The following is a 24205-nucleotide window of genomic DNA, read 5'->3' as shown; positions in this document are numbered from 1 at the left end:
GTGGACACATTAATTAAATGATAGAAATTTGACACTGCATTCTGTCAAGCAGTTACGTGGCTGTTCTTTTTCCTTTTCAGATCTCTTAGTGGATATGCTGGGTGTGTTGGCCAGCTATAACTTGACAGTTCGAGAGCTAAAGTTATTCTTCAGCAAGCTTCAAGGAGAAAAAGGGAGATGGGTAAGAGAAAACAAAGAACTGAAACCATTTTTTTGTGGTATCGCTTATGTTTTTTTTACAGGAAGTTTACTTGCACTATATCAGTGTACCTTTTTACCTGCAAGCAATTAAAATAGAGAGAGTAGATGATGAAATTAAATTTCCTCTTATATCTATGCACTAGATTGTAAACAAGTGTTTTTATGCACATGATTTTATTTTTGTGATTCCAGGTATGTGAAATTGAAGGAAAAAGGCTTATTATTTTTTTTTTTGGTTAAGTCATGAGACAGAAATAAATTAAAAATGCTTACACAGGCAGTTCCTTCTGCTCATATTTTCACATTGCTCTGCTTTACCTGAAGACTGAGAAAACCTATCCAGTTAGGGAAGTGAGAATTTTTGGCAGAAATCGAATTGAAGGAAATAAACTCTACTGAAAAATTGTATCATTTTTCTCCTGTTCCTGTGTAAAATAGAAAGGGAGAGGAGGGTCTCCTTTTACTGTTCAGAACCTCATTCCTGAAAGTAAAAATGTTTGTGTTGTGGAGGCCACTGGATAAAGTTTTGTCTAACACCCAGTTGTCTTGCTGGACTTGGAAATTATTTTAACAATCGTTTTACCTGATTTGAATTTTAATTCAGCTCCTGTTATCTCTAAATAGTCTGCCTAGTGTAGAGAAAAGGTACCACAATGTCTCTGTCGATTCAAATAATTTTAAAAAGGAGTATTCAATATAACAAGAAGTATGCACATATAATACAGCAAATTTTAAAAGACCCTTTGAAATAAATAAGTTTGGAGACCTTAACCTGCTTAAATAAAAATACTCGAAACTTCACAGATGGTTGAAAGTTAATTGAACATACAGAGCATATTTAACCATAGATGAATTAAAGTGGCCTATTTAACATTAACTTTTTCATTTCCTGTCTCTCTGCTATTTGCATTTAATTTCCTTTCTTTATTAAGGACTAAAGGCAGAGGAAAGAATGAGAAAAATGCCACTGTTGCATTGCTAAGGAGTTGTGCAGCTCCGTAAATCTTAAAATCAGCAATGCTGTAAGGATGCCAAGTATTTTGCTACTACACAAATTACCAGGTCAAATTCTATAGCACTGAAGACATCTAAGCAGTTCTCAGCATTTCCTCCTCAATTTGAATGCAGGACTCAGCTGTTTAGCTGACTGTCATTTTGGTACATTTGAAATACTTGTAACACGTCATGCAATGCTTAGTTTTCAGAGGCTGATTGTTTTTACAAGAGGCAGGGAAAGGGCACTTTCAGGAAAATATCAAAATTATAAAATTGTAGTTCAGAGATAGGTCTCACTGAAGGTTACGAAAGAAGATACATGTAATTGTACTTCTGTTGTTGTGAGCTCATATACTTGATTTGGAGTTCATAGTTACTGAGTATTACAACAAAATCGGTGCAGAATTAGGATGGTGGGGAGGTGTTAAGTATTCACACTGAGCACTCAGTTCAGGTGCTCTAAACTGCCCTTGAGAATCTCATCTTTCTCCGTGGACTTACAAATCTGTTTAATGTAGTTTATGACTGTAGTCTTGATGAAAATAATCATGTCTTTCTGGTCCTCCTTTTGCTAGGTATTCACTATCTCCCTTGTGCTGGCACAGGTTTCATGCTGCCACAGTCCAGAACAGCTGTAATTAAAAATTAGTTTGCATTTGTTTTTCCTGAATTAGTTTTCATCTGAATCACTTAATTTTCTTCAGCTTACTGCAGAGTCACACTGTCGTGGTTTTGCTGATGGGTCAGTTTAGTTTGTGCTGGGTGAAAGTGGCTCTGGCCTTTAAGTCCCTAGTTAAGTTACCTAATTAGTTGTCTTCAAGTTTTAAAATGTCTCAAAATTAATTTTTTTGTGTGTTTATAGTATTTCTTATAGGTTGGTTTATTTATTTACGAGTGTAATAATTCTCTTTGTCAGCCACCGCATGCTGGGAAGTTGCTGTCTGTGTTAAAACACATGCCTCAGAAGTATGGACCTGATGCCTTCTTCAACTTTCCAGGAAAAAGTGCTGCAGTATGTAGATATTTTAAGTCTCTTGTTTGTTCATTTGTTTTTCTCTTATGACCGTTGGCTGTTTTCATTTGTGGTGTTCTTTATCTCATCTGTCATTGTCATAAGAGTTTTAATCAGATTTTTTTTTCTCTGCCCAACACCTACATTGTGCCTGAATAACTCATGCTTGTGCAATATCACTATAGAAGGACAAATACTGTTACACAAAGAATGAATATAAATGAGGCTGCTCTTTTTGATTTTGTTATTTTTTTTTAGAGACTAGTTCAGTTAAATCTTATTGCAGGGAGAATCTACCTGCTTTCCCCCCCTCTTGTTTCTGTAGGAATGGTGCTTATGCTAATATCCAGTATGTGTGAGAGTGGCTTTCTGGTGGATTGGCCTTGGCTGGAATACCAGGTGCCCACCAAAGCTGCTCAATCACTCCCCTCCTCAGCTGGGCAGGGGAAAGAAAATACAACGAAAAGCTTGTAGGTTGAGATGAGGACAGGGAGAGATCACTCAATTGCTGTCACGGGCAAAACAGGCTCAACTTGGGGACATTAATTTAGTTTAGTAAGAATCAAATCAGAGAGGGGTAATGAGACATACGAACTAAATCTTAGAAACATCTCCTCCCACTTCTTCCTTCTTCCCAGATTCCACTTCTCTCCTGAGTGGCTCAGGGGGACAGGGAATGGGGAATGCAGTCAGTTCATCACATCTTGTCTTTGCTGCTTTCCTCTTCACAGTCTTCCTCTGGAACTCTACCTTTTGAGATAGCCCTTCATGAACTTCTCCAGTGTGAGTCCTGCTCACGCACTGCTGTCCTTCAGGAACAGTCTGGTCCAGCGTGGGTCCCACACAGAGTCACGAGTCCTGCCAGCAAACCTGTTCTAGCGTGGGCTTCTCCATGGGACCACAGGTCCTGCCAGGAGCCTGCTCCAGCATGGGCTTCTCATGGGGTCACAGCCTCCTTTGGGCCTCCACCAGCTCTGGTGTGGGGCTCCTCCACAGGCTGCAGGTGGATCTCTGCTCCGCTGCAGACCTCCATGGGCTGCAGGGCCACAGCTGCCTGTCCGTGGTCTGCACCACGAGCTGCAGGGGAATCTCAGCTCTGGTGGTGTCTGTAGCATCTCCTCCCCCTCTTTCTGCGCTGGCCTTGGTGTCTGCAGAGCTGTTTCTTTCACAGTTCTCACTCCTCTCTCCAGCTGAAGTTGCCATTCCCCCTTGTTAAATATTTTATCCCAGAGGTGCTGTACCATCGCTGAGAGACTCGTCCTTGGCCAGCTCCATCTTGGAGCACTGTCTCTGCTGGCCATGGGGGAAACTTCTAGAGGCTTTTTACAGAAGCCACCCCTGTAGCCCCCCTCTACCAAAACCTCACCACACATTCCCAATACAGCCTTACATCTACCTTTGCTACGGAAACAGCAAGAAGTATTGAACTAGAAGTCGTTGCACTTGTACCATTTATAATTATTTTTAGTGATCAGATGATGTGAATAACATATATTGCTTAGAAGAATTCTCTGAGAAAACATAGATCCTAGACATTTATATGCGGAACAACTCTGAAAAAGATTATATTTAGCCATGATTAGTCTTTTTGTAATTGTTCAAGCGGCCGAACAGTTAATTTTTGAGTTCTGTGGTGTTCACTTGAAAAAGAATTTGAAACTAAACAGGTATTTGGAAAACTCTGTGCAAAATCTTCTGTAGGAATTCAAGTATGTCAACACTTTTGCTTCTAAAATTGTAGGATGAAAAATTATGTTCAAAACTTTCATGCTTAATTCAGAACAAGATTTGAATAAGATTTATCAGATGGCTCTTTCCAGTTTTCTTCACATAAACCCATTACCTCTCAGCCTTGGTGGCTTGAGATTAAATTTCATCAACTTGATGACATAATGAATTTTTTCTGGAATGAAAACTCGAGACTGAAAAATGCAGGCTTATTAGAAAAATGCTTCTGCAGTTTTATCGCGTGTAACAGAACTTGGCAATGAACAGACATGTTTTTGGTCCTTTGGGATATTCATGTAGTGTTTTTGTATTTAACTTCCTTTAATTATGTGGAGTGCTTGAACCATATGTGGTATTGGGGTGCCTCAGTAACCTCAATGTGAATATTCTTATATATTTTTAAATTTAGAAGTCTAAGAAATTAAGTATTTCTTATAATTACTCCAAGATCCATTGTGAGTTAAATCAAGTGATAGTGCTACGAGTTCCCAAAAGTTGGGCTCCAAGACATGCAGACTGATTAGTTGGCTGGTATAGAGAAGGATTTATAGCATTTTGTTTGGACAGGAGTAGCTGAATGGATCAGGGGAGCATAACAAGGAGTCTGGCAACATTGAGTTCTTTGATGTTTTTTTGTTCATTGGTATTGATCATCTTGACAGCATCTTTGATCAGAGGTTATGGCTGAAGTGTGTATTGCAAACCTGTGCAGCAAAACAGGGGAAAGTTGATAGTAATGTTTAAAAAAACCCCGTAACCAAACAAAAAACTCCCAAACAATAAAACCCAAACCCTTTGTTTGAAACAAAGGGTACCAATATACAGTTTAAAACTTAAGAGCTTTTGGGCTAACGAAGCCCGTGTTTGAGATGAGGATTTTGGCTGGTGGGGATTGTATTAACTTTCTTTTAAGGAAGTTTGTCATATTTCTCACTGGAAATCTATGTAGACATGAGTTTCAAGAGAGAATAGAATCTGGTAAGTGAAATGTACACAGCTTTTCCTTCATAGTTGGTTCTTTTCCTAAATACCAACACTATGTGAAGTAAAGTTTATAAATCTGATTATTCTGTCAGGTTACCGCAAAACCAAATTTACTTAAATTTACCTTTTGAGAAGTTGTTATAGCCTGTCTCCAACTAAAGCATTTCAGTTTGAAAGTGTGGCTTGCTATTAATAATCTTCTTTGAGATATAAAGACCAGTTTTTAAATACATGGATGAATTAAATATTGTAACAATTACAAAAAGCACAAGTTAGGCTGGATCTTTTTTAAGCATAAAGAAACTGTACACATTTGCAGTGTGTCTGTGGATCAGTGTATATTTGTAGAGTGTGTCTTGACCTGTGTGCTTTCACTATTGTGATGTTGATCTTTCTACATGAATAACTTTTTACTTCCTTTAGGCTATTGCCTTACCTCCTATAGCCAAGTGGCCGTACCAGAATGGATTTACTTTCCACACTTGGCTAAGAATGGATCCTGTAAACAATATTAATGTGGATAAGGATAAGCCTTATTTATATTGGTGAGTGTTGTGTAAAACCGCATTTCTGATGTTCATTTTCTATTCATTGTTCAATGATTTCTGCATCCATCTGTGTACGTGCTGATTTTGTTCTAATTTGTCAGTTTTCGAACAAACAAAGGACTTGGTTATTCTGCTCACTTTGTCGGAGGCTGCCTGATTGTAACGTCCATAAAATCAAAAGGAAAAGGTTTCCAGCATTGTGTAAAATTTGATTTCAAGCCACAGAAGGTGAGTAACAATAATAAGATCGTTCAAATAGGTTTCATGAATTTAAAACTGTAGCCTGGGAGTGTGTGTTGTAGGTATTGATTAGGCTCATCTTTCTGTAGAACAAAAGTTACATTGGAGCGAGCAAAACAAATTTGTGTTCTGAAATCTTATTTCTTTTTAATTATGCAGCGTATAAGAAAGATAGAAAAGCTTACCAGATGTTTTGTGAATTTTTGAGACTTGTGTGAGCTCTCTGAGAATTCTTAGTAGATGGACACAGCTTGAAAGTGAAAATGCTTGTGATTTTATTTTTTCCTTCTTTGTTTTCTTGTACCTCCAGACATTCTCTTCTCCTTTTTTTATAAGAGGTTTTGCTCAGGCTCCCCTTATGTCATCACTTACTCAATGTGGGCAAATACAGTGTTATTTTAAAAGAGCACATTTACTAACACACATTTAGTTTTCTTAATCAAGCCAAGGCCATTAATAGGAGTTTGGTGGTCTTACATGTGGTAGAAAACAGATCATTCTTGAAAGAATGTTATGCTTTGTGTTCATCCGGGTTGTCCAGCAAGTAGTCTCCTTGCATTTGCTGCTCTATTCTATGTATCTTTTTAAATGTAAGAATTAAAATATGAGTTGATTTTATTGCTAATATTCAAGGCTGGCTTGCCTCTTAAGTAGTGTTATACAATGTTGAATATTTCCTTTTTCAATTAGATACTCTGCTAATGTTTCTGTAGCAACTGGTGTAAACATTTTGTGGAAGAACAGACCTCCTCAGGAATTTCTTATCAGTAATCTCTTGCTGTAAATATGGATTCTGTTTGTGATAATTTGACATGCACAGCCTTTGAAAGGCTTTAGTCTGGAGCCATCCTTGCTCTTTGGAATGACATTTGTAGCAGTCCATCATGCTACGAGTAACCCAGCTTAGAACTTATTTACACAGTGGTTTCAGTGTAAGTTTGGTTCAGCAGTGCCATAAAGATTTTTTAAGTTATGTGCCATAAATATCTTGTAAGCTTCTGTGTCATCTTTTTTGGAAAAATACTCTTTGACATAGCAATGCAAGAAAACTCAACAATGACTTATTAATCTTTTCTACTTCAAATACATTTGTGAGTCTTAATTTATTTCTCATAAATTTGTTCTACTATGCCCCACTTAAATGGTAAAACCCTCTTTAGGTATCTATAGAATTATGTAAATTGTTTTCTTATTGTTTAGTGGTATATGGTTACTATAGTGCACATCTACAACCGCTGGAAGAACAGTGAACTTCGATGTTATGTCAACGGGGAACTGGCATCTTATGGAGAAATAACATGGTTTGTCAACACCAATGACGTAAGTAATCCCTGTGCATTAATACTCATAGTTAGTTGATCATATTGATGGATTTCGTAATTATTCTTTTCCATTTTATTAATAAACCTCCCCCATTTCATGCGTTTTTAAAAAGTGTTGATTTAAAATTAGTAATTTTTTGGTAGAGGCATAAATTGTGCTTTTATACATCTCAGAACTTAAAATTTTTTTCTACTGAGACCCTCAAATACTTGTTTATATAAAAATATTCCCTGGAAAAATGTGTATTTTTTTGGTATAATTTGTTTGTGTAGCGTAGATTAACCCTGTGACTGAGTTCTGTTTTATTTTCAGACGTTTGACAAATGTTTCCTGGGTTCTTCAGAAACAGCAGATGCCAATCGAGTGTTTTGCGGACAAATGACATCTGTTTACCTTTTTAGTGAAGCCCTCAATGCTGCTCAGATCTTTGCTATTTATCAGCTTGGTCTGGGCTATAAGGTATGTTAGAATTGACTATTAAAAATTTAATGCTGCTAAGACAGTGGTGGGTTTTAAGAATGTTGTGGCGTTGTAACATACGTAAACTCTTCCATGTTTTTCTGTAAGCCTTTGTATCGCCTCACAGACTACAAGTAAGCGTTGATTCGATTATTTATTTTCCTAGAAAATAAAAAGAGTGGTGTTCCTGTTTGCTTCTCAAAATTTCAGTGTTGGTGGTTGGGAGAGGGAGAAAACACCCCTGCTGTCTCTGGTCAGGTTCACTATTTCACTGAGGTTGAACGCTTCGGATGAAGTATGATGTATTTGTTTTAGAAATGTAGCTTTATAGTTGCTTGTGCTAGTCAGACTTTTTTAACATGTGAAGTTAGTGCTGAGGATTAGTTGTGTTGCAGTGATTTATTATTTGTTTTGTCTTAGCCTGAGGGGCACTAATTGAAGACTGTTATTCCCTAGCAGCTGTAAAAACATAAGCTAAAAAAGATGGTTCTTCTTCTATCTGTTCCTCAATTATTAGTTCCTTCTGAGTGAACGTTGCTGACAGTCATGCTGTTTCCAAGCTAATATGTTTCTTTTACGTTACCCACCATTTTGGCAATGATGCTCTTCAGGGGGTTAAAAAAATTCTGCAGTTTTAATTCTGTAAAATTGACTTTGACTCAATGTTCTTGAGACCCCTTCTTTATTAAATATTTCTAGATTAAAGAAGCAGTGTTTTAGTCATTTTTTTGGCAGTAGTTATGTTCTGAATTGTATCTTCCATGTGTGTAATCTAATTTTTTTTTTTTTTTCTCCTTCTTCAACCCTGCTTCCCAATCCAGGGGACATTCAAGTTCAAGGCAGAAAGTGATCTCTTCCTTGATGAACATCACAAATTGTTGCTGTATGATGGCAAACTATCCAGTGCTATTGCTTTTATGTACAATCCAAGGGCTACAGATGCACAGCTGTGTCTAGAGTCATCCCCTAAGGATAACCCTTCTATTTTTGTTCATTCACCACATGCCCTCATGCTGCAGGTATATAAACGTTTTTTTTTTTGAAAAACTAAAATCAAGTTTTACAGGGATTTGGATAATTTTGGGAATACCTTATACGTTGGGTTTTTTTGAGCCCTGCTGCTACCTCCCATTTCATGAACTAAAGTGGGTGCATAAGAATCCTAAGAAAAAAATTTATTCTATGTAAAGAATAAAGAATGTCAGTATTACAAAGGCTGTATTGGCTTTAAAAAAATCCTTCCTCATTTCTGACATGTTCCCTCCCCTACAGATGTTACCTATCACTCGTCCTTTGCCCTGTTGATATGAAATAGTTTTGTTCCTTATGCTTTGAATGCCCTCACCTATTAAATTGTCAGAAGCTTTTCATGTGTTCTGTTCTAGAGTTTCTCTGTTACTAGAGAGTTGTTTTAGAATTTACAAGCCACCTCCTGTGTACTGATCTGAGGATCTACACTGTAGACTGTATCTAGAGCAGTAGGTCAGGCAGTCTGGATGTTCAGTGTAGCTGTGGCAGCCAGTTTGTTATTCTTGCTGTTTCTTTTTATTTGGCAATAATACAGCTCTCATATCGAAGACATTAAAAACTGTTTTTTAACGAACTTCTTAACAGTTTCTGAAGGGAGGTTTCAATATTTCTTGTTTCTTCTTTGGCAGGATGTGAAAGCCGTCTTAACGCACTCTATCCAAAGCGCCCTGCACTCCATTGGAGGAGTGCAGGTGCTTTTCCCTCTCTTTGCACAGTTAGACTATAGGCAATATTCATCAGACCACATCGACACAACTGTTTGGTGAGTGCATGTGCTAATTGTGTCCCTTTCTTTGTTTCTTTGTAAGTAAAGGAAATTACCTATTGCTTTATGAAATGGCATAGTAGTTTGTATTGTCTTGTGTGACAGTGAGTTTTGTCTAACAACAGGCAGGACCTCAAAGTGATGTGCTTGTTTGCACCAAATGTTCTGTGAAAGCTCACACAGAACCAAAATGTACACATTTTACACTTCACAATTTTTTTTGTGTAGGAGAATTATGAATGATTCTCTTGAGCTTATTCCTATCACGGAGAAAATGAACTAGGAAAGGCTTTCAAGAGAAATTTCAAGAGAAATTTTGTGTCTTGTTGTAAATCTTAAGAACATTTTCATTTACTAAACCATGTTTTCCAGTTCTACTTTATTGGCATTCATCATGGAGTTGTTGAAGAACTCTATTGCTATGCAAGAACAGATGCTTTCCTGTAAAGGCTTCCTCGTGATAGGATATAGCCTAGAAAAGGTAAAATAAATATTTCTTGAAGTCTTACATGAGTGTTGAGTTTTTTTGAGAGAAATACTTTCCTAGACTGTTACAGGACTCTCCTTAAGCGGATCTTCTTTTACAGTCTTCCAAAGCCCACGTTACCCGAGCTGTTCTAGAACTTTGCCTTGCCTTTTCAAAATACCTGAGCAACTTACACAATGGGGTGCCCTTGCTGAAGCAGCTGTGTGATCATGTTCTCCTTAATCCTGCAATATGGATCCATATTCCAGCACAGGTAAAATTACTCATTCTTCTGTATAAGATAGTTACGATGTGTTGATTTGGGAGTGTTGAAACTAAGCCTGAACTCAGAGAGTTACAGGTCTTTGCTCCCCAGCAGAAATCATACAGGAATTGTTTTCAGACAAGAGCTGTCAAATTTTGCAAACCCCCAAGGTTTTCAGGGAGTTTGGAAATCTGCAGTGTTCTGCAGAAGAAAGTTGTAAGTAACTTCTGGAGTCCCTGACCCAGACTGAGAGGGAATTTTGGATGGGCTAGTTGTCAAAAACTCAGCAAGTTTTAAAGAGCAAGTTATGCTTTGAAGTCTTCATTTAAATTGACAGTATTTTTGTTTTGGTGAATCTCTGTTCTGTGAGAGGAACAGAGTTTTAGAAATTTAATGAATTTTTCCATTCATTTGCAAAGGTTTTAAGGACTTTGTGACTGAGCCACGCAGAGAAAATCTATTTCTCTAAGACATTTTAAAAGATGAAATGTAAGAGTTTATTTGTCTGGCATGCCGTATTTGAGGAACTAAAATGATTTTTATTCTCCTGATTGTATATTGCAGGCTCAGCTGACCCTATACACTTACCTGTCTACTGAGTTTATTGCCACTGTTAACATATATGGAGCAATCCGACGGGTTGGGACAGTTCTTCTGGTCATGCACACCCTGAAGTATTACTACTGGGTAGTGAACCCTCAGGATCGCAGTGGTATAACTCCCAAGGGCATAGGTATGTCTGTTTTTTTATTAATTTTTTCTCTCACAATTTATTTTTGCTCTCACGATTTATTTTTAACAAGTTTTGTATACGCTGTATAGAATAGAACTGCAGATGTTCCAGAAATAATTTCCTTTTAATGGGGTGGGTTCTCTCTATTACTTTGAACAGTGTGTTTTTGTACTTGAAAGATTTTTTTCACAGTCTAAAGGAAATTTCTTCAGAAGTCATATCCTCTGTCATCAGAATGTCGACTAATATGAAACAGAACTGGTCAGAGAAATGGTAGGGTGTTGGAAGTGTAGAGCCATGCCTGGGAATGTCGTCTCTTTATGGAGCTTGTTCAAGTACTGGACAGTCTTTTTAAGTGTTGCTGTGATCTATTGATGCTAGCAGTACAGCTGAAAACAAGCATACTGAATCTATCTGACTGGTGTAGGGATTTGCTGGAAAAGTGCTTAATGAGCATGCTTAATTCAGGCAGTGAACTCATGCAGAAAGAACTGAGAAAAAATTTAGAACAGGTGTTTAGTACTTGTTATTGTCATGAAACTCAGAGCAAGTATGCTGATCCTAAGGAAACAAGCAAAAGGAATAGCTGCTTGACTGAGAAATCCGGTATTGTAAAAGGGACTGGGAGATGTGAAGTGTGCACCAGCATAACATAAACACGTGCAGATGGAGCTGGCACAGATAAGGGAATTAATGCTGTTTGGAAGTCTGACTTCACAGCTTATCTAACTGTTGTTCTGTGTTTTGTGTGGTTGGGGACCTTGACAAAGCCTTGACAAAGGGCAAATAACTTGTATCTCTACTGTCTTCTGTAATGAAAGGCTCTGGAATTTCAGAGAGAGAAGGAGGTGATGAAAGAGAGATACATAGACTAGGAGTGAGTGCTCCTTAGATGTGTCCGACTTCCTGCCACCAACTTCTCAAAATGTCCAGCCCTTCCTGTTAGAGGGTTGTAAAGATTTTTTTGTAGTATTTTACATCCTTTAAGAAGCAAAAGTTTCTGAAGTGATTTATTGAGGCTAGTGTACTTGTAGGATACTATTAGTAATGCAGTTTAATGGCTTATTTTGACTCTTTGACTATTTTAAATTTATATAGAAAATAACTCTTCATAAACCAAAGAAGCTTGTAGGCTTCTACTTGATATAACCAGACTCATGATCACTTTCATTCACGAGTTGATTTGCTTTTCTGGGATGATTAAGATCATAAGAACTGTGAACCTATAAAGCAAATGTAAGAGCTATCCCCAGAAATGTACTTGTGACAGTTCATTTGCTTTCTGTATGCAAACTTTTACTTGACTTTGACATTTGGTTGCACCTGTTTTTTTAACCTTGTCTCTCCTGGGAACTACTGAGTGTTTGAGTATTTAAAATGTTTCAGTGAAAGTCTGCTTTACACAGCGGTGGCAGAAGCCAGTCCTTTTGACTTTGAGTTAACAAATTAAGTTATGTCTTTCAAGGTAATCTTTACACATAGCATTGTAAGATTGATATTTGTTTATATAGCCAGTGTGTAATAATAGCATGTAGCTCTTTGAGCTTTAGCAGAACCTTAAAGAGAATTCTCAAGTGCAAAAATATGAAATCTGTAAATTTTGATGTAAAGTTTTCATATCAGTCCTATTCCTTGCATAAAGTTGGTTCATAGCACTGCAAGGAAGTGGTAAAATCATTAGGAGAATTTAGAGGGTTTTAGAAAAACTGTATTTAATAAAAGCCTTATTAGAACCTCACTGTTTAGACATTCTGCTAATAAAAAGTGATAAAAACACATTACTGTTTTGTAGTCTGAAACAGAGGGAAGATGACTTTACTTAGAATTGGACCTTCTTCACCCAGAAAATGCCTTTTATTTTTCTTTCTGTGAAAAATGCTTTCTATGCTAATAACAGTTGTTAATTTGTATTTCATATATCTATGTTTCTTTTACAGATGGTCCACGGCCTACTCAAAAAGAGATTTTATCCCTGCGAGCATTTTTGTTGATGTTTATTAAACAGCTCGTGATGAAGGTACGATAACTTTAAATTATGATAGGATATTTATTTCCTTTCATAAAGAAATTTTTAAGCATGTTGAATTCTTTAATAGTAGGTAAACAGAATGAGCCCCGTAAGGTGCTTCTTTCTTTGTGCCTCTTGTTACAGACAGCAGCGCTAAAGATGCGTTTTTCTCCCTTCTAAGTTGTTTTTATCCAATGTCGTGATTTAACTCAATAACTTAGAAATGATTACTACTGGATAAACAAGTATTTAATTTCTAGACAGTTTTGGGTAGAGTTTCACAAGGTTTGTTGTTATTTAGATTTCTTCAAAGTTAATAACAACTGAAAATGGGATTCTGTAGTGGAAAATAAGAAGCAAATGCAGATATAGGCATAGCTAACTTATAATTAAACTTCCAGGTCTACTTGTGAATCCTCTTTGCCGCCTTAATTCTTCTATTAATAGGAAGCTCTTAGATCAAATTGACTGTATCAATTAACATGTGTTACTCTATGTAGTATATTGCTATTTATCTTGGTTTTTTGCCTGTGTTGAAATTGTCTTAAAACACTTTTATAGCATTCAGTGGGTTCTTCTAGGGGCAGGGAAAAAGCTACCTTCTGACAATGAAGCTGTTATAGTATCGAGTGAAAATGAATTTGTCTTGTGGTACTTGCTGTGTTATATAATCATTGCTTAAAATAGTGCTTTTTTGGGGGAACAGTACTTTTGTATTTGAATGCTGGTATTTAAAACCTGTTTGTTTTTAAAGGACTATGGAATAAAAGAAGATGAATTGCAGGCTATCCTCAATTATCTGCTCACTATACACGAGGTAATTTTTAATTTGGAGGGGGATGTATGTGTGAGGAGTGGCATACTACTGCTGCTTGTGACCACCAAATATTTGAATATTTTCAAATATAACCTCCTTTATGCCACAAGATGGCTCTGCAGAGGAAGTAGGAAACCTCGTCCAATTCTTTAGTGTGCTGATATTCCAATATTCTTGAAGTGATTTAAGCACTATGTTCAATGGTAGATTGAGGTTCATTAAGCCAGTAAGTCAAAATGGTTTCTTATGTTGTTCTGCAAACCAATTTAGCAAGCAGAAAAACAGATGGTGAGACTGACTTTAAAAAAAGAGTCAAAACCTTGGTTTAGGCTGCCTGAGTAATATTTTTTGTTTTGTTTTTCCCTCCTTTTTATTTTGCTTCTTAAATAAAGCAGTAAAATTGAAAACATGCATTAAAAAATAAAGATGTATGTTAATGGCATCTAAGAGAAGCATATAAACTTAATTGGGAGAAAATGTTGGTTACCACTGATACATCTGCATCTTCATATTTTAGCACCAGGAAAAGGCACTTTATGCCAGATGCAACATCAAAGACAAGGGAAATGGGGACATAAATCTAACTGATCTCGTCTCTGTAAGGGTGCTTGAAATGGGTAAAATAAGGAATTAATTGAGCTTCATTTCAAGCAGTATGGATTTTTTTCTTTTTGTAATGTTTACACCTATATTTTTCTTTTATACTCTGTGCTGTTTACTACTACTTTTGTAGTATCATTCAAGTCATTCTAGTTTATGTGGAGAAGTATGAAATAAGACTCTTGGTTACATCTAAAAGTGAGCTGAAATAGCAGAAGCTTTATATAGCCTTCAGATGAGGGCATGATATTTTAAATACCTTAGCAGTTTGCATATTCAAGTCTGAAAGATCCAGGAATGCTGAATCCCACGCTGTTAGGTATCTAACTGTAAATTCAGAAAAATATCAACAAAAAAAAGTAGAATTCAGCCTCCTTATAGAGCTAATTCATCAGTGGTAACCTCTGTCATGGAAGTTGATAATATCGTCAGGTCAGCAGAGTTTTTCAGGGGGTGTGAAACTGCTTTTCAAATAGAGAAAGAACCAGTATTTGTTCAAAAGTGTTGAACAATGGGTTTTTTATGGGCTTTTATTTTTACAGCGTTTGTTTGTTTGTTTGTTTTGAAATGAGCTTTCAGTTTAATACCACAAAAAATGGGAAAAGACAGGTGCATTTTGCTACTTCTTTAGTTCTTTTTAGTTAACAGTAAACATGGAGCAAATTAATACACTGTAGTTTAGAGTGCTTTAGACTAGAAGTATGGAACACCTTACTGAGCAGCTTGAATTATCCATTTTAAATGTCTGTGGCAGGAAGTGGTAATTTTTTTTTCTGGCTTGAACACTTGTTTTTTCATTAAACACCACTCTGTGCTCCAGAAAATGTGCAGCAGTTTACTTCTAGCTCCTGTGCAGTGAAGGACTATTAAATACACATGCAAACAGATGAGCATGTGTGTGCAAGGAAATAGCCTAGTGCAAATATCCATTCCCTGTCAAAGCTTACATCCCAGACACAGATGCATCACTTTTCACCCTAGAAAGTAAAGTATATTCGTTGTAATATTTTCTTCTGCACTTGCCCTTGAGATCTGTAGCTCTTTTGATCCTGGCCTAATTGATTTGGTCCTTGGTTTATGATTACTGTCCACATAATTTTGAAATATTTTGTAGCAGTTTTTTTTAACCAAAACCATGTTCTAGTGTACATCCAATTCAAATTTGTAACTTTTATTCAACAGGATGACAATCTAATGGATGTCTTGCAGTTGCTTGTTGCTCTGATGTCAGAGCATCCCAATTCTATGATCCCTGCATTTGATCAGAGGAATGGATTACAGTAAGTTTGAATTTTGTTAAGTGGGAAAAAGGAAAACAGTGTGTTTGACCATCCTGTGGCTTGTGAGAATTCCCATGAAATCTGAAAGGTCCTCGTCAGTGTTTGCGTTGCAGTCTTAGACTCCTCGTCTTGGGAGATTTTTGAGTCCAGGTGTTCATTTTGACAGGAGGTGATGTGGGATTTATTGTCAATGAGGTATGTTTTTTTAATGTTTCCAAGCTGTCAGTCACACTTAAGAAGGTAATGATCAATTTTTGTAGTCTATACATTGATGTCTTCATCTACCAGCGCTTAGTCTTCAGCTTCCCATTCTTACATATGAACTGAACATTCTTACATTTTGAACTGAAAGGAGGCTGACAAAAATTGATGTCTTCTAATCTAATAACATAAAATGTTTCTTCTGCAAAAGTCCCATAGGAAAAAGATTTTGCTGAAGAAGAAAAACTTTTACCGAAGAATCATTTTATTTATTTCAATTTAGCACTTTGTGCTATGCGTTGTTTGCAGTCTTTTCCCCAAATAACAGAAAAATAACACTTTCTTGAGAGAAAAGTAGGGAAAGTAGAAAATTCTACTAGCAGTAAAAGCACAAGAGGAAATCTACTGGAGAGTAAGTTGTGACTGATTTTGTCTTGTGGCTCTCAGAGGGTGGTCACAGTATTGAACTTCTCTAAATGGACTTGCCTGGACATGGTGGAGAAATTGGAACAGGCCAACAAATGTAAGAACTGTTCCTTGAAGGATATGAGGAGTAGTAATTCTCACACTGTGTAAGGCAGAGTCTCATTTCATACATTCAGTTGCACCTAGTGATTAACCTCTATTTATAGATATATTGTTTTCAGTTACCCTTTCTCAAGAGACTGCATTCAGACATATTCATAATTGTTTTCTCCCCTGTTAGTGTCAGACTGATTTTTTTTTTTATTATTTTTTTTTTAGCCTATTTACCTGATATTTGACTTCATTTGTATGGTAAAATATTTTGCATGGGAAACTAATAAAAACTCTAAATAATGAAGTATTTCAATGTTGTATCGAGTCTCCAGTGCAATACATTTGGTTTTATTTAACAACTAGCAGTAGATGTTTTCTTTTTTATTAACAAGTATATGAGCAAGTCAGTATGAATAGTGAGCCCACAACTAGAAATCACTTTGTTTTCCTGTCTCATTTGTTACAGTTCTTGCTCCTGTGTTGTCTCCATTCACTTAATAGATTGTTTGTATGCTTCTTGATACATCTGCTTTTTGAAATTAAGACACCATATTATTGAAATTTTAAAATAATTTTAAGAAGCTTTAGAAATACTTGGAGTTCTCTTAAAATTAAAAATTTAAAAGTAACCAATCCATTGAAATAATATAATAAGGAAATAATTTTTTCCTATGCAAATAGGTAACCCTTAACTCTTCTGTTAAGCAGGCAAATGGATTATATTGCTTGAATGAAAGTGCATTGTAGGCTTGCTTATTTCTTTCCTTCTGTAGCTGCTGTGGTTGCAGCTTTCTCCAGGATAAGTTGTTTGTAATAGGTAACTGTTTTTTAATCACCCTTAGGTTTTATTTTTAATTCTGATATAGAACTAAATCTTTTTTTTGGTCTTAGTTTAGGTGTCCTGACTATTATTTTTGAATGTATACATGTGAAAGTATATAGCTAGTGATGAGTGCTCAGTTATCTATAGATAAGGCCTTGAAGTCCTTTCGAATCTTTAAAACCAGCTGATCTAAAATCCCCTGTTGTAACATGGAATATTTTTGGAAAGTCTCAAAACTGTTTATATTAGGTAGGGTTTTTTTTCCCCTTCCCCCTAGTGAAGCGATTCTAACTTCTTAAAAAATTTTATCAGAACATATTTACAGTAAAAGCTGAGTACTGTGCCTTCTGTTCCAGTATGATTTTGTGGATCATAAGGAAATTAATATTTTCTTTTTTTCAGAAAGACCTGAACCTTATTTTACAAATTCAGAGATCTGTCAAATAGTATGAACCACAGCCCAACTAGAATCAGATAGGGACATGTTCATAATCACTCTACTTGTCTAAAAAGTGAGCTATGAAAGAAATTAGATATAATTTATAAGTACATTTAGATGTCCTATGTTTTTATGGCAGATTTATAAGGATCAAATACTTGCGTTTGTTATTCTTCACGTTAAACTTCCTTTAATAAAAGAGCAAGTTTTAATGTACTGCAGATAAATGTTTGAGAAGTTAAGATAAAATATTCAGTTCACTTTCTTTTTATTCAGGGAGTGAAAGGCATAGATACATGCAATGAGGCCTGTGCAGTATTACAGATTGACTTGGTAGTGTCAAATATATTGAAGGGTAATTACTGGACACTTCCCACTGTAAGGCTGTACTTCACTTGTTTATTAATTTATCAGATTTTCACCAGTTACGTGGACACTTTCCTTGCTGTGTTAGTTACACTCCCTCTTCCTTTCTTGGGAAAACTACAGCTGGAACTGTTCAGTTAGTTAAGCCTAGTGCTTTGGTATGGACACTCTCCTCATCTGCTTTGGCTTTCTTCTTGGTAGAGAATCATAAGCGAGTGTAGAGCCTTGTCATAACCAGGTGAGGAGCAGAAGCTGATGTAGGTGAAATGAGAAGAATACCTTCTGGCTTGGTGCCTTCCTCTGTCCCTCCTGAGGGAGCAACAGTGGGTGCAGATATCAAATATTAGGGCTGTTTGTAAATCCCCCTCCATACGTGGCTCTTCCTATCCAGCCACATTTATACCAAAACAATTGCTTACTTAGTTTTCTGGATTAAGTATCAGATCAAGAAGGCTTTCAGTATAGGAACTGCAGCAGCCTTTCAGAGCGTGTTTTATGTATTCATACTCAGGAGATATTTAAGTGGGATAAAATGCAATACTGCAAACTGTTGTGCCATTAACAGAAATGTCATCCTGGTTTTTTTAAGTCTTATTAGTATTCTTTTAAATTAGGCTCAGATAAAATTTATTTTCATTTACTGCAACTGCAGTTGATTTTTAATTCCAAAAATTGCTGTGTATTTCAACTACTTAGAAAGACTTGTCTTTTCTCCACTTAGGGTTGTCTACAAGCTTTTAGCATCACAAAGTGAAGGCATCAGGGTGCAAGCTCTAAAAGTGATGGGTTATTTCTTAAAGCATCTTGCTCCAAAGTAAGTACTTTGATGTCATGGTTTAGGTCTTAAAACTAAACCTCCCCAAAAAAGGAGGGAAAAATTTTGTATGTGACACATAAATAAATTCTCTATATTATTTTGTCTGTATATTGTTTGATGTGTGTATCCACATGTGTTTGTATGTAAAGGGACAAAAGCTACATTGGAGGTTAATCACTGAATAGGCTTCACTGAATGGCAGCTACTATTCTTGAAGTACACATCAATTTATTTACCATGAATATACTTCTGATGTGGTGGAATTCCTTGTTATTGGCAACTGGTATCCAGGAATTATCACTTCCTTACCAGGTTCTTTTAATACTTGCTTGTAGTATGGCTTCCTGCTTTTTCAAGTGGTCCTTTTCCACTAAAACCAATAGCAAGAACTGGACTGGTGAGATTTAACCCCATGTTACTGAGCACTAGATTTAGTAAGTCTCAGGTTGACTGAAGTAGTAGATAACTGTTGAGATTACTGTCCATGGTTGCATTTTTGAGTGAAATGAGGACAAAGATGCCCTTTCTTTAATGTTTATCAAGAAAGCCCTACGGTTGTGTTTCAACTCTTTGGGCCCATGGGTGGGGTGGACCTTATTTATGGAAGACAGCTGTCTCCAGGGAATGATTTGTCTTTTCACAATCTGAATCCTTGACCTTTTCCTTAACCAAAAGTGAAACTTCAGGAAAAAAAAAAAAAAAAGAAAAATATGTTTCCAGGGGCACATTTTTTAAACTTTTCCCCCTAAAGCAAGTTGAATGCATGTTTGTTTTATCTTTCTGTACTACTTTAGGAGAAAAGCTGAAGTCATGCTTGGACATGGATTGTTCTCTCTGTTGGCTGAAAGGCTGATGCTTCAGACAAGCTTATTCACCATGACCACATACAATGTCCTATTTGAGGTAGTAATACACTGTAGTTAAGATCCAATCTTTCTAATTACTTGTAAGACATTGTTAGAAAATTACTTACATATTTGTGCTGATATGTTCCAGATGACATTAAACCTTAGCGTGATGCAGCTGAGGGCTGCTTTTTTTCCCCTCCCAAAGCCCACTACTTGAGATTTTCCCCCCACCCCTTAGCTTGATTATGCTCATTATGAACAATTCCAGATAATGATAACTCGGTGTCTCAACCAGATGCCCACATATATATGTAGAATTTTATTATAGCAGTGGTCTTGCCTTATGATAATTGTTTTGGTGTCTTCCAGTGTATTTTAAATAGCAGTAAGAAAGCTAAAAAAAGCAGTTTAGAGTTTTAAGAACAGAATTAAATAAATTATCAAGAAAGACAATGAGTGGGTTTTGTTGTGGATGGTTTTTAGAATGATGGTGAAATAATGATTGTGTTGTATCCAATTATTTTTCAGTAAGCTGTCTTAATGAACATTGATATGGTATCTTTTTCTTTCTTGCTAGATTCTGACTGAACAGATTTGCACTCAAGTGATACATAAACAACATCCTGACCCAGATTCAACAGTGAAGATACAAAATCCTCGTAAGAATGATACACATTTTGAAGTGCTACCATAAGAAAAGTCTTCTTTAAAAAGACCCCACCAATTAAAAAGCTTATTAATACATCCACCAGTTTTATGTCTGATCTGAGTTTTACATTTTCTTTCCTACTAAGCCAAAGATAGTGTGCATTTTTTAGGAAATATGTCTCTCTAGTTTTTTAAGACATTTTATATGTCTAAATGTGTATGTAGTTCATAACTCAGCCTTTCTGACCGTGCAGTCATGTTATGAAATGGTTTTTCAAGACTTGCATGCACAGGATACTTTGATTTAATACATGTTAAGGTTCGAGCAAAATTCTGATTGCATTATTTAGTAATGTCAGACTAAATTACCTGAAATAGGGAAACAGCTTTCATTTTAAATTACATTCAGTATGACAGTGCTACGTGGAAAATAGGAGAAAGGTATCTGCTCACTGTTTTGGTTAGCTTACTTCATATCTTGATATGAAACTTAAGATGTCTTTTGAACTAAGAGAAAACACTGATCTCTCTTCATGAGTTATATACATCATTAATATGCTCTGTATATAATATAATGGACTTATGATAGCTTTGGGAGTTATTTTTTTCTGAAGAAATAATAGATTTTTCACTTTCATAGCAGCTTAGTCATTAAATGTAGGTCACAGTTGTGGGTTGCTTCTTGTGGAAAGTAGGGGAAGAAAAAGGAAAGCAAAGCAGATGCAGAGAGGAAATCTGGTTGCATTATGCCATTTGCCTTCTGTATGAAGCAAGAGATGTGAGCAGATTTCTGTTACTTTCTCTTTAGATGTTTGAAGTTGGCAGTCACTGCTGTGGTTAGTATAGACTGTTTGGAGTCTGAGTTATGAGTCTGGAATTACCTAAGTCTAGTAGGAAGAGTGACTTCTACAGTACCTTTTTAAGATCAGTGTTAATATTATCAAATAAGAAATTTTTCCTTGAAGTTGTTCAAGATGGGCTGAAACTGTCCCAGTGACTGTGTTCAAACTGTGCCCTAATTTACCGATGTAACATCTTTTAAAGTAACAAGAACAGTGATTCCCCCCACTGCTTCAAAAAGTGCGATGTACCCACAATTTTGACTTTCTCCTAAAAATACAGAAAACGTTGTGATCATTAGAGATAAAAATTTTGTATCATTTTATAACAGAAACTGTTGAGTATATTAGGAAGTTGGTCACATTCTTTGAAACTCAATATTACTAAGGTAGAACAAAATTTACCTGTTTTTCTCATATATTGATTTTCTAAAAGGTGCTTTTTTTTATGTGAACTTATTTTAAGAAAGGTTCTGACATCTTGTGAGTTGTCCTGTAGAAACATTTGTGTTACTTAAACATGATAATTTAAAAATAGTTCAGAGTAATTTAAGTTGGATTCCATTTTCTTTAGCTGTATAGGTCTTATGGTGAGTAGGTTTGAGAAGTCTTGGAAGAAGGGATTTGTATTAGTTAAACCTTCTACTCAAATAGAGATATGCTTTTTCTCAGTATAAAACTCTTTTATGTGGAGTAGCTTTGTTGTACAAACACTATTGAAAGAGACCTTGTGTTTTATGCTGTACTTAGTACTAATATATTGTTACTCCTGAACTGTTTTACAGAGATTTTGAAGGTTATTGCAATCCTGATACGTAATTCTCCACAGTGCCCAGAAACTCTGGAGGTTCGACGAGCCTTTCTCTCAGACATGATTAAACTTTTTAATAACAGCAGAGAAAATAGGAGGTAAGATAGCTTGCTCTACGCTTATACAAAATAAGTAATAAGATCTCCTAATAAATTAAACTCATTAAGCCGATACAGCTTCATTGCTTTTCAGCAAATTCTCTACTCTAATATTGCTTTCGGTATGTAAAATCAGAGAACCTTGCACGTAGAGATTTTTTTTTTTTTTTTTAGACACATTGAATTCCTGACTTAGCTGATGTATATTTCTAAGATATATTTTACAGTTTGATTTAACAGCACGTGTGTATTTTGCAGGAGTTTGTTGCAGTGCTCTGTGTGGCAGGAGTGGATGCTTTCCCTTTGCTGTTTTAATCCAAAGACTTCTGAGGAACAGAAGATAACTGAGATGGTGTATACCATATTTCGAATTTTGCTCTACCATGCAATCAAGTATGAGTGGGGTGGCTGGCGTGTTTGGGTGGACACACTATCGATCACACATTCAAAGGTGAGTGCTGCAAAGAATTGGGAAATTTTTGTTATGCTGTGCAGTTAGAGCCTTCAAGTGCTGTATCAGTGTTGAAGTGAAGGTCAGTAATTAAATGAAAGCCCCCTGTTTTTATCTGTTACCGCACATAACTTTGAAATATACGACAATTAAATGTTAATTCTGTTGTTTTAACACAAAGATTTTGTCGTTGTTCTTGTTGCTCAAATTGGGATGGTATTAGTTTATCCTGATACCAAAAAATGAGATAATCAAATTTCAGGAGCATTTCTGAAAAATTGCAGTGCTGGTTTTGCTTTTTTAGTACCGGTGGGAACACAAGGTGGCGCACCGTATCTACTCATGGATAAAAATACCTTCTAGTAACATCAAAAGGCTGTAAAACAAACGAGTAAAAAGCAAAGAAATTAAAGTTAAGACAGATGCTTCAGCTGTTAAGCTGTCATGGAATACAGGGTGAGAACGCAAATCCTTGCAATATGAATGAGACTATTACCCTTTGTTATTGTTCTGTCTGATTTTTGTTGTTATTACGACCAGAATTACATCATAAAAGTTATTAGTGGTTTTTCAAACAAGACACAGTAGTATAAAAGGTATTTTATACTACCTTATCCTGAACAAAAGAGTGAAGCCAGTGGGGACCTTGTGATTATTCTGGTTATTAGAAACATTTACTTGAGATTAAATTATAGATTACCTATTTCTAAATGTGTGCAACTTAACAATGTGAGAAGGACATCTCTGAATCCTAAAGATCACTTTATAATTCTAAGGAATTGTTTGCTTTTCTGAGATCCTTGATTTTGCATGATTTGTTTTCTCAAAAACAGTGAGTCTCTGCAGACAGCAATAACACTACTGTTTTGCATCTCTGTTTATTTTGTTCATAGCTCGATGGTGGATTATTGGTCAATGGGCAGACAAATGTAGAAATCTATATATTAAAAGTGTGTGAAATAATTTCATTAAGCAGTGGCTTTAGCTAAATGGAATTAAGGTGCAAGGCACCCAAAGCCAAATTTTAATCCTTTCAGAGACCACATTTTAGTTGTTGAAACGTTCTTAATATTCTTTTGTGTCGGCTCTGCAGTTTCCTCTTTTCTCCCCCAAGATGCAGAAGGCATGGGTGGATTGTAGATTGGCAAGCTGTAGCCAGAGTAAAGAACCCTAATGTACTTTTATAGAAACTGGCATAATTTAAAGCTTTTGTGTGATTGCTGGGGAACTGTCCCTGGGGAAGGATGGAGAAGTGAATGAAGTTAGACCACCTTTCTGACTCTTACACTGAGCTTTGGTGTATTGAACTTAAAAATTATCTAGCATGTTATCTTATGATCTGTAGTTCTATTCTTAGACTCTTTTTGTGAGAGAATGTAATGTCGGAAATCTCATTTAAACAGCATCTGTGTCAAAATGATTTTATGGATTTTTGGTCATTCTCTTCAGTGACTTAATGTGGCTAATCAATGGTCTGGAGTTCCTAGAGAAAAAAACCCAAGATTTTTTTGTGATACCATGACCAAATGTCAAGAAAAAAACCCAACACAGTTTCAGAAAAAATAGTGGTGCAGATAACACGGGTTTGTTTATTTGTTTGTATTTTAAAAGCTGTGTGTTTTTGTGCAGTGCCACAGTGATTGAGAAGATGACCTGCTTCCTTCTTGGTGTTTCTCATTTTTGATTCCTGGCATAGTGAGGTATCCTGTGGTTGGAGAAGTAACTTCCTGTTAGTTTTCCAAGTCTGACTTTGACTTTCTGGTCAGTATGTAAGGTCTGTTTGTTCTTCCAGCCTACTTCAGAGGGAGTTGAACAGTGGCAAGATTGGAAATGTGTGAATGTGGGGCGAGTGAGCGGCAGCATGGTGGTGAGATTTTGAAGGACTCATAG

At 36.1% G+C, this 24205-nt stretch overlaps 1 protein-coding gene across 1 annotated transcript in view; it reads left to right on the top strand.

Moving 5' to 3' along the window:
- Positions 1 to 24205, top strand: part of LOC114057739 (lipopolysaccharide-responsive and beige-like anchor protein) — a gene marked incomplete at its 3' end in the record, with an annotated part of 305157 nt that overhangs the window by 47376 nt on the left and 233576 nt on the right. Inside the window, exons 4-22 of the mRNA XM_027884383.1 lie at positions 81 to 181; positions 2114 to 2209; positions 5345 to 5466; positions 5571 to 5697; positions 6910 to 7029; positions 7345 to 7491; positions 8313 to 8510; positions 9150 to 9283; positions 9659 to 9767; positions 9874 to 10026; positions 10582 to 10750; positions 12688 to 12767; positions 13513 to 13575; positions 15358 to 15455; positions 18525 to 18617; positions 19415 to 19523; positions 20046 to 20127; positions 21741 to 21864; positions 22123 to 22315. Coding sequence (XP_027740184.1) covers positions 81 to 181; positions 2114 to 2209; positions 5345 to 5466; positions 5571 to 5697; positions 6910 to 7029; positions 7345 to 7491; positions 8313 to 8510; positions 9150 to 9283; positions 9659 to 9767; positions 9874 to 10026; positions 10582 to 10750; positions 12688 to 12767; positions 13513 to 13575; positions 15358 to 15455; positions 18525 to 18617; positions 19415 to 19523; positions 20046 to 20127; positions 21741 to 21864; positions 22123 to 22315 — 2318 coding nt within the window. The remainder of the gene's footprint in view (positions 1 to 80; positions 182 to 2113; positions 2210 to 5344; positions 5467 to 5570; positions 5698 to 6909; positions 7030 to 7344; positions 7492 to 8312; positions 8511 to 9149; positions 9284 to 9658; positions 9768 to 9873; positions 10027 to 10581; positions 10751 to 12687; positions 12768 to 13512; positions 13576 to 15357; positions 15456 to 18524; positions 18618 to 19414; positions 19524 to 20045; positions 20128 to 21740; positions 21865 to 22122; positions 22316 to 24205) is intronic.

The sequence above is a fragment of the Empidonax traillii genome, unplaced genomic scaffold (assembly GCF_003031625.1).
Source record: "Empidonax traillii isolate 1590-97213 ecotype Southwest subspecies unplaced genomic scaffold, ASM303162v1 scaffold144:size1428860, whole genome shotgun sequence".
Taxonomy (NCBI): Eukaryota; Metazoa; Chordata; class Aves; order Passeriformes; family Tyrannidae; genus Empidonax; species Empidonax traillii.
The sequence above is the reverse complement of the archived record's forward strand: the minus strand, read 5'-3'. Positions and strand labels throughout refer to the sequence as shown.